Raw genomic sequence first — 15,617 nt, 5'->3', positions numbered from 1 at the left:
GTAATGGTTAAAAGCCTGGCTTAGGATGTGTATCTGACTGCTGCAGTCATTTTCACTCCTGGTCTGAAAGGCAGCTAGGCTTTGGGGCTACAGGGGTGCAATTAAAGATCATAATTCATTCCAGCTATGGATATTGTTTGCCCAGGTAGGGCTACTGGAATTTTTGTTTATTAGAAAGAAGGTTCCATGGGGAGCAAATGATTAGAGATATTGGGTTGGATTCTTCCACCCCGTCCGCCGCAAGATCACGAGGGGCAGGACGCGGACCATGTAATGGTCTATTGACCTCGGGCAGGAATTTCTGGTTGCCGGCGTGTGCAGCCAGAGAACCTTGCCCTTTGTGCTTAACCTTAGTCAGATGGTCATAACCCAGTTAATGGGACAGAGGTGATATGGTTAATGGACGGAACCAGGGGCTGAAGCAGTCAGGAGTTGAGTTTAGTTTAGATTGGGATGTGAACAGACCAGCAGCTTCTTAAAAACAAAGATTTGACTGAATAGAACAGGAACTTTTTGCCAAATGCTGGGAAGTTTAAATAGTAGTTTGACATGGGCAAGAATCTGCAAGCTGGTTCCTGAAGGTGCTCTCTCGTGCTCACTTTCCCCACCTCCTACCCCTCAAAGCAGTTTATCCAAGACATCTTTTCCTAGGTCTGCTAACTGTATTTAAAAGTGGATTTTGACATGAGATACGTTTGCTTGATTGGAGATGAAAAGTTCACAGCTAGGAGATAAGCGTTTCATTTTATCGTTGAGCATTGTTTAACTGGTAATTGTAAGCCATTTTCTTGTATAGTGAGTTTAATACTGTGTTAGTGATGAAGTTTGTTTTGATATACATTTGTGTGTGGAGTCACTGTCCAGTATCATAGCAACTGTTGGGGTCTGGCCCGGGATCAATGGCTTCTTCTCGAGCACCTGCACTGCCAGTTTTTGTATTGCTTCAAACTTCTTAATCATGCTCCTTGGAGAAAGAGAGATGTATATAAGTATTACAAAAAGCAAGGACCATGTACTGATTCCTGCAAAATCCCACTGGAAACTGCATTTCAGTCACAAAATCGCCTGTCGACCATTACCCTTTGCTTCCTGCCATGAAGCCAGTTCTGATCCAGTTTGATACTTCCCCTTTAAATCCCACGGGCTGTTGCTATTCTGACCAGTCTACCATGGTGGGATCATGAAATGAATATCGCTTATTGTCACAAGTAGGCTTCAATGAAGTTACTGTGAAAAGTCCCTAGATGCCACATTCCGGTGCCTGTTTGGGAAGGCTGGTACAGGAATTGAACCGTGCTGCTGGCCTGCCTTGGGCTGCTTTAAAAGCCAGCGATTTAGCCCAGTGTGCTAAAAATGTCCTAAAAGAATGGTAGGCTACATCAAGTGCGCTCCTCTCAACCCTCCCTTGTTACCTCAAAATTCAATGAAGTTAGTCAGTCGCAACCTTCCCTTGAATCCATGCTGAGTGTGCTTGATTAATCTGTGCCTTTTTAAATGAGCTACAATGCCACTCATGAATGTTTTGGCTGACTGGCCTGTGATTACTCTCTCCCTCTCTCTCCCTCTCTCTCCCTCTCTCTCCCTCTCTCTCCCTCTCTCTCCCTCTCTCTCCCTCTCTCTCCCTCTCTCTCCCTCTCTCTCCCTCTCTCTCTTTACTACACCCCCTCTTCCTTTCTTAAAAAAAAATTGGAAAATTATCAGTCCTCTACACCGTGCCTGCAACCAGAGAGGATTGACTGCTTATTCCAGTTTGTTTTCAGGACTGTTCTCACGAACTCCGGGTGCTTGCATAGTTGGCCAGCGAGTGCTGCTGACTGCAGACAGAGAGGGAAGGGGGTAATCACTGCATTGACCTCCAAGACGCCAATTGGTCCAGAGGTCATGGGTCAGAGCTGTGCTTTATTCCCATCTTGGAGAGATCCAATTTCTTCTGAAGCTTCTATGAAATTAACCCTGAATAATGTCGCTTCCTTCGCCTGGTGGTTGGGACCCTGCTCCCTGTCGTACAAGAGGTGGGAGGAATGGATGCACAATTGCCTGACGATTCTTGTTTGGGCTGCGGAGGAGCACACTCGAGCCCTGCAGTGTTCATTGTCTGACTGATGAATCTTCCTGCTAATCCCGGACCCTTTGACTGATGCTCCATGCGTGCGATGTTTAACTATACATGATGCAGCTATAGTGATTGATGCCGGCAGAGGGAGGGGGTGGGGTTGGGGGGGTGGGGGGGTTTGGGAGCTCAAGGCCTGTGCAATGACAATGGAAATTTATCAAACTTAAATTGGCACTATAATTACTGACTCATCGTAAAAGTCGGAAATGGTTTGTTTTTATAATGGGAGGTTTAACATCAGAGATGTGTCTTCGAGATTTTTCACGTTTTGCTTCACAGCGCCAGGGACCCGGGTTCGATTCCCGGCTTTATGTCACTGCACGTTCTCCCCGTGTCTGTGTGGGTTTCCTCCGGGTGCCCCGGTTTCCTCCCACAATTCCAGAAATTTGTGCTTATTAGGCGAATTGGACATTCTGAATTCTCCCTCTGTGTACCCGAACAGAGTGGCGACTAGGGGATTTTCATAGTAACGTCATTACAGCGTTAATGTAAGCATATTTGTGACAATAATAAAGATGATTATTATAATAATAAAGACCTGGGTGTCCAGCAGATAAAGGACTAATGAGAGTGAGGTGTTAATAACTTTCATTATGTAGCTCCAGATCTGGCTTGATGTCTGCAATCGCTTGCCCTGTTCACAACAGCCATGATCTTTGTACCCGTCATCGTGATGTGGGCACAGCTGGCAAGGCCCTTGAAGGTGGCGGTGAACCCCTGCCACCTTGAGAATCGTATGGTGTAAAGCCATTCAAGTACTAATTAACCGAGCTGCTGTTCAACGTGTTTGTTTGTGTTTTGTTTTATTTGTGTATTTGGGTTTGTAACTTGACAGGTCCTGGAGTGAGAGGGTGGGTGGTATTGAACTCAGTACCTGGAGGAAAGGCGGTGCAGTCGCTCAGACAGGTAACCTAGGCTGCTCTTTGTTGCTAATATCCCTGTCTCTTGTGTGTTCAGGTGCTGTGAGTGTAACATTTCACTCTCTCACTGGTATTACGAGAAGGAGGGCCGGCTCTACTGTAAAAAGGATTACTGGGCCCGATTTGGGGAGCTGTGCCATGGCTGCTGTGAGCGCATCACCAAAGGGCTGATCATGGTAAGTGGTCTGCACTTAGATGGTGGGGTGGTAATAGATTGCATGTGTTTTCTGAAATGCTCTCCTCCACAGCCCTCCTAAAATATAAGCACATCTTGCATGAATTTGAGGGACATTAGTCAAGCGTGTTTATGGGCAGATATAACTGAATTCCTGGAGCGTCATAGCTAGGTGCTCACAAGAACACAAATAAGTGCAGTTCTGAGGTTGCAAAGCTGGAGTGGATTGGCCATGATAAATTGTCCTTAGTGTCCAAAATTGCCCTTAGTGTTGGGTGGGGTTACTGGGTTATGGGAATAGGGTGGAGGTGTTGACCTTGGGTAGGGTGCTCTTTCCAAGAGCCGGTGCAGACCCGATGGGCCGAATGACCTCCTTCTGCACTGTACATTCTATGATCAGAAATTAGTTGAATTCCATTCTTCCCTTGTCAACGCAGATGCATATTGAATGCCTAGTTCATCTTGCTGGGCAGAAATTGCCAATGCCCCCCCCCCCCCCCCCCCCCCCAGCCCAGCCCAGCTATTTCTCAGAACCTGTAACCGCTTTGGTTTGCAGCAAAGAACTGCTTACTGGGTCTTGGGAGTGTATGGTTGGGGGCAGAATGGGAGATCATCCAGGTTAAAGACACTGACCTTGTAAACCGTGCCCAGTTCTGATCTTCCTATCACAATATTACATTGGAAATGGTGCTGAAATGGACAATTAAACTTGGGCTTAAAGCAGCTTTGAAAACTGGGAATTGTTTGCCCAAGGTGAGTGAGCTTGGGGGAAGAAATCATGCAATTGTTTTAATCGATAAATTAAACCTCCAATGATATAGGACCAAGAAGCCAAACCTAGAAGGGGGAAGGTGCTTAGGCAGCTTAGGTTTGAATAGCTGATGGGGAGTTTGGCGAATGCTGGCCAAGGAGGGCGACCACGCGGAAAATCTAAGAGGAGAATTGGGAAATAGTTGGGGTAGCGGGTGATTTGAGGATTTGACTTTGGGATTGGCACTTCCAATCGTTCTGTCAACATTGGGTGTCCCCGGAAGGTAAGCACCTCGACTTCCCTCCCCATCAGCAATATCAATGTCACCAATAGCTCAAGCACTTTCAGTTATCCTTGGCAGTGCCAAGTAACCAGCTGGATGTATCACTTTACACCTTGTGAACCTCTGCTTGTCAATCTTCCAGGTGGCTGGAGAACACAAGTACCACCCAGAATGCTTTGTGTGCCTGAAGTGTGGTGTATTTATTGGAGACGGAGACACGTATGCATTGGTAGAACGCTCCAAGCTCTACTGGTAAGAACAGAGTTTCAGATAATTAAGCGGAGATTCCGTTTTATTTTAGCATTGCGTAATAAGCTGTTGATGGGGGTTAATTCTTCTGAGTTTTAGTGATTTTTAAACTAGTTTGATTTATTTGTTCTAATGCAATTGTTTGATGTGGTATTTTGTTAGATGCCCAAGGAGCATCAAGAACCAGTCTCTGGTTTTATTGGAGAGATTGCCAGTGGCATGTGACCAGCACTCAGCTGTCAGTGTTCAATAATTAACACCGTGTGGTTCCTGTATGGATTATATTGAACTGATGTCTCCATGCATGCAGTTTGTTCCAGGTCTTCCATCCATAAAGATGTTTAGATTATTCTGTGTTTCTTGGCTATTTTTTTGTATAACAGGAGGAGCCAACCTCTCTTAATGCGACTGATTACATTGAGAGGATCAGCTTATATGTGGTTTGTGGTGCTCAAGGCATCGTTAGCAAGCTACTTTTTTAAACAAATGGCTTGTGACAGTTTTCCTTGCTAGTTTTCTCCCTCCCCACCTCCTTGCTAATCGACCACAAAAGGCATCACAGCCGTCCCAATCCACTCCTTGCCTGATATTGACGGGCGGGAGTGGCACAGATCAGGAACTGAACATAGGATAATTCAGGATGAAGCCTGCAAAGGTGTAATTTTTAATCTTTGTGACAGTTTGGTCAGCATCTAAGTTACTGATTTGTTTATATTCACTTGCTTGTCTCTCCTCCCCTGCAGTGGTTGCTGCTATTACCAGACGATTGTCACGCCTGTGATTGAACAGATTCTCCCAGACTCTCCCTGCCCTCAGATCCCGCACACTGTGACATTGGTTTCAATCCCGGCCTCCACAGAGGGAAAACGAGGCTTCTCTGTGTCTATCGATCAGCCCTGCAGTCCCAGGAGTTCCTCTTCAGAACACGTGCACACCGTGCGGGTCAAGGAGTAAGTGAGAATGATGGCAATAACGGGGAAGCATTTGTTACTGCCCCTCATTGGGGAGGAGGTGTTTATGGATACCTGCACTTTGCAGCTGTCCTGCAGCCTGTGGTTTTTGACTCTGTTGGTTGGGATAGAGTGACTGGCCGGGTCAGTACATCTGAGCTTTCTTTTTCTTTTCTTAAGTTGCTGGTTTATTGCTGGATGTGGTACCTACAGGGTTTCATTCTGACCAGATATGAGCTGGATGTGGGGCCAAGCGGTGAATGTCTGTCGAGCTCGACCCTGTCCTTTTCCCAGTGACCGCACTCCTCCTCTTTCCAGTAGGCATAGCTGGGTAGCAGACTCTGGACCCTAACTGATCCGTGCCCTGCTGAATCCAGTTTTGGTGCATCCATTAATGCCTCTGGGTAAAATACGGTAACTCAAAAGTAGGGAGTTCTTGGTCTGTGAGATTTGGCTCCAGATATCTGTTTTGTTTAATTGTCTGATCAGGAGAAGTCGGCCTCGAAATCTGACAGCAGCTTGGGCTGTGTAGTTCAAAATGGCCTCCTCTACCAGGGTCGCCGTGGAAACCTGCAGCACCAGCACGAACCTGATCTAAGTTGCTGATTTGCAACCTGGGTCTGTGGCGACCCTCAGAATGAGCCACAGCCTTGTGAGGTGTACTGTCATATCTGGGCGGCATCAAATAGATGCAAAAGGCAGAGCCACCAATTACATTACAGAATTAACAACAGCTCAACTTCAGATCTTATCTAGTTTTTCTGAGCAAATTGGAAACATGTTCAACATTTTTAATGTCAACCATCTGGACACCAGAGAGGTTTTGGTGACACAGCTGGTTCTGAGTGAAGCTGTGTGTAGTGGCAGTACCGTTTGCTGGTCTGCTGTGGGGATTTCTACAGTAATGAGATTTTGTTTCTGATCTAGGTGGTTAGTGCTGATAGTAAGGGAGCAGCAGTCTGAATTTCTAGGGATGGTGGCAGGAGTATTATGCACTAACCTTTGTGTTGTTTATTTCTTTCTGACCTGCAAAAGGTTTGCCTCAGAAGAGATGGAAATAGAGTTTAAATATTAGATTCACACATTCCTAATATCTGTACTTGCTTTATGTTTTTTTTTGGTGACTGAACTTCCACATTTCCTTGATTTCCCCTTTCTGATACTCCCTGGGACAGCGGAGGGCTGATCTGCAGCTGGAAAACAATTGGATGCCGACTCAGTCTTTCTGTTTGAGAGCGTTGTGTGGGGGTGGGGGTGTGTGTGTGGGGGGGGGGTGGAGGGGGAAGGAAATGGTCCAACTACATCTTGAGACTATTTGTGTATTACATTGTCAGAGAATATTCTGTAAATTTCCTGTTGCTCGACTCCACCTCTTGTTATCGCGACAATAAAATTGGAGAAGACGAGTAGATTTTCCTCACTTTCTTGGAAGATTGAATTTTCTCAAACACGAGCTTTGCCAGAAAGGTTGGCATCTATTAACCATCCCACCCTGACCTTGAGGTAAGGGTGGGGTGGGCTTTCTTGAACCGTTGCAGTCCAAATGTTGAAGGAGTTCCCACAATGCTGTAGATTCCAGGATTTTGACCCGGTGGTTGTGAAGTCATGGAAATGTGTATCCAAATTGGGGCGTGGTTGCTTGTCACGATAGGTGTTCCCATGCGCTGCTCCTGTCCTTCTTGGTGGTGAAGATTATTGGTTTGAAAGGAGCTGCTGACGAAGCTGGAGTGAGTCACTACAATATATGCTATTATAGTACACACTGCAGCCACGTTTCACTGATGGTGGAAGGCTATATTTAAGCCAACGGATGGGGTGACAATGAAATGGCTGCTTATCTTTTGTCTGTGTCGAGCTTCTTATGTTGTTGAGGCTCGAGACAAGCAGAGAGGATTCCATCACTCCCCTTTTTCCCTATTGGCGAGGCTTTGGGAAATGAGTCACTTGCTGCAGAACTATCCCAGTAGATGTGATATTAGTGATTCCTGGAGTGTAATAATGCTGTCAAATTATTTGCATAAGTAGATCAATGACGGCAGGAAATAGTCGGTCAGTAATTTATAAATGAGTGGTTGACGGACTCGGCACGACACATACACATTAAATCCCCGTTCCTGACCGTCTTACTGTGTCTCTTCAAAATCACAACTGAGAGAACGGAAGTGTCAATCATATATAACTTAAAGAATAACAACCATAGATACTGAAGCAGAGTGGTAGGTGCCAACTATGTATTGTGGGAAAGGGCTAATGTATATGAAGGGGTGTTTTGGGGAGTGGTTAGTGTCACTGTTTTATGATCAGAGGGAGGAAGAATGGTTCCAGGATCGAGGAACCTCCGTTACGGACTGGAGAAGAGAAGGTTGAGAGCGAGGTTCAATTGAGGCATTCAAAGTCGCAAGGGTTCTGGACAGTAGATTAGGCGGTCGGATAACTCGAGTTGGCTGGATGGCTGGTTCACAATGCAGAGCGACGCCAACAGCACTGGTTAAATTCCATGAACCTTCTCCCTTGTGTTGGGTGTGGTAACCCACGGGTTAAATCCCCACCAGTCACCTTTCCTCCTCAAAAAGTAGGGGACAGTGGACTATGGACCTCTGGGACTGTGGCAACATTCATTTCATTTCACAAGAGGGGAAAATACTGTTCCCATTGGTGAAAGGACCAAGAACCAGAGGGTGCAGAGTTTAGGTAATTGGCAAAAGAAGCAACAGAGACACAAAGGGAAACATTTTCACACAGCAAGTGGTTGGGATCAGGAATGTACTGCCTGAGTGTACGTTTGATCGAGGTATTAGAGAGAGAGTTGGGTTAGAATTTGTAAAGGGCGAAGTACAGGATTATGAAGAGAAAAGGTGAGAAAATACCATTAAGTAAATTGCTCATCCAGAGTGCTGACACAGACATTTTGGACCGAATGGTTGCCTCTTGTGCTGTAGCAATTGGGATTCTATGAATAATGTTCCTTTTAAAATCTCATTGTTTTTTCAATGCACGGTCACTTTGAAATTTTTGCACAGTATTGATTGATTGATTTGATTTATTGTCACATGTACCGAGGTACAGTGAAAATTATTGTTCTGTGCACAGTGCGCGAAGGTCGTTCCATACATGAAGAAACATAGGACATACATAAATACACAATGTAAATACATAGATACAGGCATCGGGTGAAGCATATGGAGTGTAGTGCTACCCTGTAGGGAAGATGTGTGAAGAGATCAGTTCAGTCCATAAGAGGGTCATTCAGGAGTCTGATACTAGCAGGGAAGAAGCTGTTTTTGAACCTGTTAGTGCATGTTCTCACGATGGAAGAGAGAATCACCTGGGTGGGAGGGGTCTTTGATTATGCTGCCCGCTTTCCCAAGGCAGCAGGAGGTGTAGACACAGTCAATGGATGGGAGGCGGGTTTGCATGATGGACTGGGCTGTGTTCACGACTCGATAGTTTTTTTGCAGCCTTGGGACGAGCAGTTGCCATACCAACCGGTGATGCAGCCAGATAGAATGCTTTCTAAGGTACATCTCAAAAAATTGGTAAGAGTCAATGTGGGCATGCCGAATTTCCTTAGTTTCCTGAGAACGTACAGGGGCTGTTGTGCTTTCTTTGTTGTAGTGTCGACGTGGGTGGACGAGGACAGATTGTTGATGATGTGCACACCTAGGAACTTGAAGCTGTCAGCAATCTCCACCTCAGCACCATTGATGCATACAGGGGTGTGTGCAATACTTTTGTTTCCTGGGGTCAATGACCAGCTCCTTAGCTTTGCTGCCATTGAGGGATAGATTGTTGTCGTTACACCACACCACTAGGTTCTCTATCTCCCTCCTGTACTCTCTACAGTAGTTAATTGGAAAAGGCCTGTGCGGTTTCTTCCAAGTTGTTCTGCAGCTGTACACAAGTGCAGCTTAACAGGAACATTGGTCACCAACTATATTTAGTGGTTAGAAATACTGATGAACGATGATGTGGTCGCAATGAATTAACTTAAGTGCCCATCGCCACAGCAAAGTTTTTGGTTCCCATGGTTCCATTTCTCTCCCAAGGGGATTGACAACTTGGCCAACGCATTTGCCAATATTATACAGTGTTTACCTCCTATTGGTACAGGTTTACTTTGCTCATTATATTGCATGTGGTTGATCTCATGCACACTGAATGCTGGATTGTATAGTCACTACCGTTGCTGTTAATTGAACTATGTTTTTGATTTGCCCACAAAAATGGGCAGACTTCGTGGGCCTCCAACGAGTATAACTAACTATTGAGAAGCTTGGGTGAAACGTTTTGCAGGTACCAGTGATCTAGTCAAGAATAATCTTGTAGTTCCCTCCTGTTAGGAACTCATTACTTTGATGCCCTTTATTGTAGAGTCAATGCGGACTGCATCAGTCCAGATGTGAAAAACTCCATTCATGTTGGTGATAGGATCCTGGAAATCAATGGAACACCAATCCGGAATGTGCCTCTGGATGAGGTAAGCTAAGAAGCGAAAACAGGAAATCAACAAGTTGCAGTATCATTCTCCGCCTGTATATCAAAAACATTTATTAATATCCGTTCCTTCGGCATCCTGTAAGGGTACAAGTTTGGAGGCTTTGTTAACGGCACCTCTGTCATTGTCGCCGGCTTGGTCAGAGTCAAAATAACAACAGGTACTCCACAAGCACAGTGGTAGTGGAAGCCCTGAGGGTGTGGGGGCAATGGAGGCAGCACATGAGACTGGAGGGGGTTTCGGTGTGGTCCCCAATCTATGACAGCCACCGTTTTGTTCCGGGAGGGCTGGACGGGGGCCTTAGGAGGTGGCAGCGGGCAGGGATTGGAGCAATTTGGTGATCTCTTCATTGAAGTGGGTTTTCCGAGTCTGGAGAGATGAGAGGAGGAGTTTGAGTTACCAGGCGGGAACGGATTTCGGTAGCTGCAGGCACGGGACTTTTTCCGGAGGCAGGTTCCAAGCTCCCCCCGCCTCCCTGCAGGATAAGGTGATGTCAAAAACAGGGGTTGGAGAGACGAGGGTTTCGGAAATATATAAGGAATTGATGGAGTGGGAAGGGGTCCTAATCGGGGAGGTGAAGAGGAAGTGGGAGGAAGAGTTGGGAGGGGAGTTGGAAGTCGGACTATGGGAATAGGCCTTGAAGAGAGTTAATTCATCCTCATCGTGTGTCAGGCTTGGCCTGATCCAATTCAAGGTGGTCCATAGGGCTCATATGACTGGCCCAGATGAGTAGGTGTTTTGAGGAGGTGGAGGACCGATGTGGGGGAAGCCGGGTGAATCACGTACACATGTTTTGGGCGTGTCCGAAGCTGAGGGGATTCTGGCAGGGATTTGCGGACGTCATGTCAGAGGTCCTGGAAGGGAGGGTTACTCAGAGTCCAGAGATGGCAATATTTGGGTGTCGGAGGATCCGGGGGGCCCAGGAGAGGAGAGAGGCCGACGTTTTGGCCTTTGCCTCCCTGATGTCCCGGAGATGGATTTTTCTGGGATGGAGGGACTCTGAGCCTCCAAAGTCGGGGTGTGGGTCAGTGACATGGCAGGGTTTCTCAGGCTAGAGAAGATTAAGTTCGCCTTAAGGGGTTCAATACAGGGTCTCACTCGGAGGCGGCAGCCATTCATCGACTTCTTTAAGGAAAACTGACCCTCAGCAGAAGAGAGGGGGGCGGGGGCGGAAAGGGTGGCATGGCATTGCAGAGTAAGGATAGGGAATCTAATATACGGGCAGTCAGGAGGTAGGGCGGGAGGGACGTTGGGTATGTTATTGTGATGTTGTTGCATGTGTTGGTCCTCTCTGTTTAGAATGTTTAAATGTTAAAATTATAAATACTTCAATAAAATGTTTTCTAAAAAAAATTTCCATTCCTTTAGCTAAGTAAAGTCTTATAACAATGAACATTTAATTCGAGGCCGCAATATGTAACCATCAGAAATTGGAATTCATAGTCCCACTTCAGAAGGGTCTGAACCACTTGTAGCTGTCAGACACGCTGTGAAATGGCAGGAATCCTATGCCTGAGAATTGGGTAAAATTAAGTAGGAGATTTTTTAATTAATTTTTTAAAACGGGAATTCTTGTGTTTGGAGGTGTGGGAGAACTTATGATTTTCAGACACTTCCAAAAGGGGGGCTACATGATGAAAATCTGGGCTATAGACTTTGTGTCAGATTGTCAGCTCCATGTTGTGGGGAGGTAGAAACCAGTCACCAGTCAATGTCTGTTATACAAAGTGGGCCAGGGAGTGAGTTATCAGCTGCATTTCTGCATTTGGTAGAATCAGATTTGTGAATCTAGTTGCACATAATGAGGTGGTGAGGTGGAATATGCCAACTTTATACAGTGATGAACATGTACACCAGCATTATAATGGGATGGGAGCTGAGTTGGATTGCTATCTATATTATATGGGAAAGGAAATTATGTATAAAGTGGTCAATGAATGGGAGATATGAGCCCTGTACTGATATGGCAAAGGTATGAATGGGAGATGTCAACAAAATATATTATTATTTATGTTTTTTATAAATTGAGAGTATCCAATTTTTTTTCCAAGTAATGGGCAATTTAGCGTGGCCAATCTACCTACCCTGCACATCTTTGGGTTGCGACCAACGCAGATACTGGGAAAATGTGCAAACTCCACACGGACAGTGACCCACGGCCAGGATCGAACCTGGGGCCTATGCGCTGTGAGGCAGCAGTGCTAACCACTACGCCACCGTGCCGTCCCTAACAAAATATATATTAAGTGGTAGAAATCAATTTAAAATAATGGAGTTGTAGAGAGGGAAGAGCTAACTTTGTTGAAGGAAGAATGGGAGACACCAACCATACCTGGTGTGGAGAGGTAGCAAGAAGCAACTGTTAAGTGGTGGGGTAGAATGACTACCTGTAGCAATGAGGGGAGTAATTTCATTGAATACAAGTTACAGTGCAGAATGAGGCCGTTCGGTCCATCGAGTCTGGAAAGAGCACCGTACTAAGCCCACGCCTCCACCCTATCCCAGAAAGCCCACCTAACCTACTGGAACCTAAGGGGCAATTTAGCATGGCCAATCCATCTAACCAGACATTTGGACTGTGGAAGGAAACCGGAGAACCAGAGGAAACCCACGCAGACACTGAGGAAAGTGCAAACTCCATACAGAGTCACCCAAGGCCAGAATTGAACCCGGGCCCTTGGAGCTGTGAGGCAGCAGTGCTAACCACCATGCCGTCCTGGCAAATACAGCTGGAGGATGGTGTGAACTATTGTAAAGTGATGCTGGCATTTCTCCCTGATCGCATTATATCCTGCGAGAGGTTTTGCTGTATTTTGATCCTGAGCTGTTTTGATGTTTTGAACCTCCTTAGATTGACCTCCTGATTCAAGAAACTAGTCGCTTGCTCCAGTTAACTATTGAACATGATCCACATGATGCGTTGCTGGAGGACGCATTGCTGGAGGACCAGGTGGAGACCATCAGCCCTATGTCAGACATCTACAGCCCACAGAGATCAACTGCCCCAAATGGAGACGGTAGCACAGTCAAAAAACGTCCCATCAAGTAAGGATATGTTTTAGTTTGTACTAAATGTCCACTTGATTTGTTGTTGGTTAACTTGCACCATCCTACAATCTGGCTTTTAAAGTCGCACAAAAACAAGTTAATTCAGCTCATCATACCTGTACTGGCTCTTTAAATAATTCATGCACTTTTTTCACATTTCATTCTTACTTTTATAACAACATTAAATACTTTATTCCATTAAGTTCTCAAGCTTGGCTTTGGAGAAACATCAAGTGAGAGATGGAGACCTCTCCATAAGGTTGGAGGGACCAAATTAATGGGCCAGTTTTAGGGACAATTTATCATGGGCAATCCACCTCACCTGCACATCTTTGGGCTTTGGGAGGAAACCGGAGCACCCGGAGGAAACCCACGCAGACACTGGCAGAGCATACAAACTCCACCAGATGGTCACCTAAGGCTGGAATTGAACCCGGTCCCTGGCGCTGTGAGACAGCCATATCTAGTCTACTTTTTGTTCAGTCACATCAATGAAATTGGCTTTTACTCAGTTTCCTGGTTTATCCTGGTCCTTTTCCATTATTACATTAAACCTAACTGAAATATGATCACCACGACCAAAATGTATTGCAACTGATGCCCCTTCCACCTGCCCAGCTTAATTTCCTTATGCCCAGAACTACCCGCTGCCTACATCTGAAAATTTACCTCGGAGATATCTTTCTTTAAAGAATCCTGCAACCTCTGTACCTTTTTATCCCAGTCAATAGTAGGGAATTTTAATATTTACTGCCCAATTCTTTCTGCACTTTTCAGCAATTTTCCTTCATATTTGCTCTTCTCTGACTCAAAGAGCTTGTTGTTTTTATTTACTCCATTCAAACCTATATTAACGCTGGCATGTTTTCAGGTCAATATTTTTGACCTGACCTAATGACACTTGGTGCTTTTCTCATTTCAGCTCTTTGTCTGTGCTTCAACCAAGTATCTGTAACTCCCATGTGTTTGTGTGTTACTTATTACATCACTACTAGCTGAAGCCTTGTGTTTGCTCAATAATTGATGCTATTAGAACATAGAACAGTACAGCACAGAACAGGCCCTCGATGTTGTGCCGAGCAATGATCACCCTAACGCATCCACCCTATACCAGCACCCCCCCCCCCCCCCCCCCCCCCCCCCCCCCATTAACCTTATTTTTTAGGACACCAAGGGCAATTTAGCATGGCCAATCCACCTAACTCGCACATCTTTGGACTGTGGGAGGAAACCGGAGCACCCGGAGGAAACCCACGCACACACGGGGAGGACGTGCAGACTCTGCACAGATAGTGACCCAGCCGGGAATCGAACCTGGGAACCTGGAGCTGTGAAGCATTTATGCTAACCACCATGCTACCGTGCTGCCCCGTAATGTAACAAAGCATAGATTTGGAGCTCATTGACTTTGATGTATTGGGTATTGCCTGTGACCATTCTTATGACTGTTGCACTCTGTCCACCTCCAGGAGAAGCTGTAGTATTGACAAATCACCAAGCACTGGATCGCCTGCCTCTCAAAAGAAAGATTTGGGCCGCTCTGAATCCCTGCGAATTGCCTCCAAAATGCATCGTATCTTCCGCCCTTCTGACCTGATCCATGGGGAGGTGCTGGGAAAGGGCTATTTTGGACAAGCCATCAAGGTATGCTTTTCAGAAATCATGATCCCTGCTCCTCTGTGTTTCTTCGGGATGAGTTTTACCGGGGGCCACTTTCTAATTCCTAGCTCCCGTCAGTACCACTTATCAGTAGAGTCCGAGAGAGTACTATCCATCAAGGAGCTACGTTGGAAAGCATTGTTGACAGTGTAAACCTCTAGATTCTCACAGTCACGCAGTTTAGTTTTCTATTATCCACCTGATTAGTGACCCATGATGGAAAAGTAACATAACCAGCCTCTTGTGCTTTTAATTTGTCTTTGTTTTGGTCCCTTTACTAAAGGAGGAATATACTTGCATCGGAAGCAGTTCAGAGAAGTTTCACATGGTTAATCCTGGAATGAAGGGGTTGACCCATGAAGAAAAAATGTTGAACCTTCAGAGTTGAGGGGAATGAAAGGTGATCGGCACGGGCTCAGAATAAGGGATCTCCCATTTCAGACTGAGAGGAGGAGAACCAGAGGGTGATTAGTCTTCGGAATGCCATTACTCATCGATCCAGCCTACACTGTTCTTTGAGGATGTGCCAAACATGCGAGGGTTATTTGAATGGGCCAATCTGATCAGCCATAATCTTATGGAATGGCGGAGCTGGCTAGCGGGGCCAAATGCCCCACCGATTCTGGTTCTTGTGTTCATCTAATAGCACGGTACATCCTCTGGGATGGAGAAGGCTGGAAAATCCTGGTGGATAGGACAGAGGCAATAGTCCAGACCACTTGGCCCAGTGGCAGCACTCTGGCTTCTGAGCCGAAGTTGTGGGGTTAGATGCATTCCAGAGACTTGGGAGCATAGTCTTGGCTGATGCTTCAATGCATACTGGAGAAGTGCAATCTTTTCAGTTGTAGGAAATCCAATAATAAAGGAGACTGTGAGAAGGGTCAAGAGTCTCAGACGGTTTGTTGCCTACCTGGTGCCAGGGTCCGGGACATCTCGGGGAAGAGTGGATCCATGTTGGGAACGGTAACATAGGG

At 46.0% G+C, this 15,617-nt stretch overlaps 1 protein-coding gene across 2 annotated transcripts in view; it reads left to right on the top strand.

Moving 5' to 3' along the window:
- limk1a (LIM domain kinase 1a) overlaps positions 1 to 15,617 on the top strand; it is a 66,438-nt gene that overhangs the window by 28,201 nt on the left and 22,620 nt on the right. The window contains exons 1-7 of one of the 2 annotated variants that reach the window (XM_038813891.1): positions 1,819 to 2,012; positions 3,071 to 3,209; positions 4,385 to 4,494; positions 5,235 to 5,441; positions 9,813 to 9,918; positions 12,788 to 12,981; positions 14,454 to 14,628. In XM_038813891.1, the coding sequence (XP_038669819.1) occupies positions 1,882 to 2,012; positions 3,071 to 3,209; positions 4,385 to 4,494; positions 5,235 to 5,441; positions 9,813 to 9,918; positions 12,788 to 12,981; positions 14,454 to 14,628 (1,062 nt within the window). In that variant the 5' untranslated portion in view covers positions 1,819 to 1,881. Of the gene's footprint in view, positions 1 to 1,818; positions 2,013 to 3,070; positions 3,210 to 4,384; positions 4,495 to 5,234; positions 5,442 to 9,812; positions 9,919 to 12,787; positions 12,982 to 14,453; positions 14,629 to 15,617 lie in introns of those variants that run through there. The other variant, XM_038813890.1, reaches the window with a different exon arrangement.

This window comes from Scyliorhinus canicula, chromosome 12 (assembly GCF_902713615.1).
Source record: "Scyliorhinus canicula chromosome 12, sScyCan1.1, whole genome shotgun sequence".
Classification (NCBI taxonomy): domain Eukaryota; kingdom Metazoa; phylum Chordata; class Chondrichthyes; order Carcharhiniformes; family Scyliorhinidae; genus Scyliorhinus; species Scyliorhinus canicula.
This window is presented reverse-complemented; position numbering and strand designations above follow the sequence as displayed.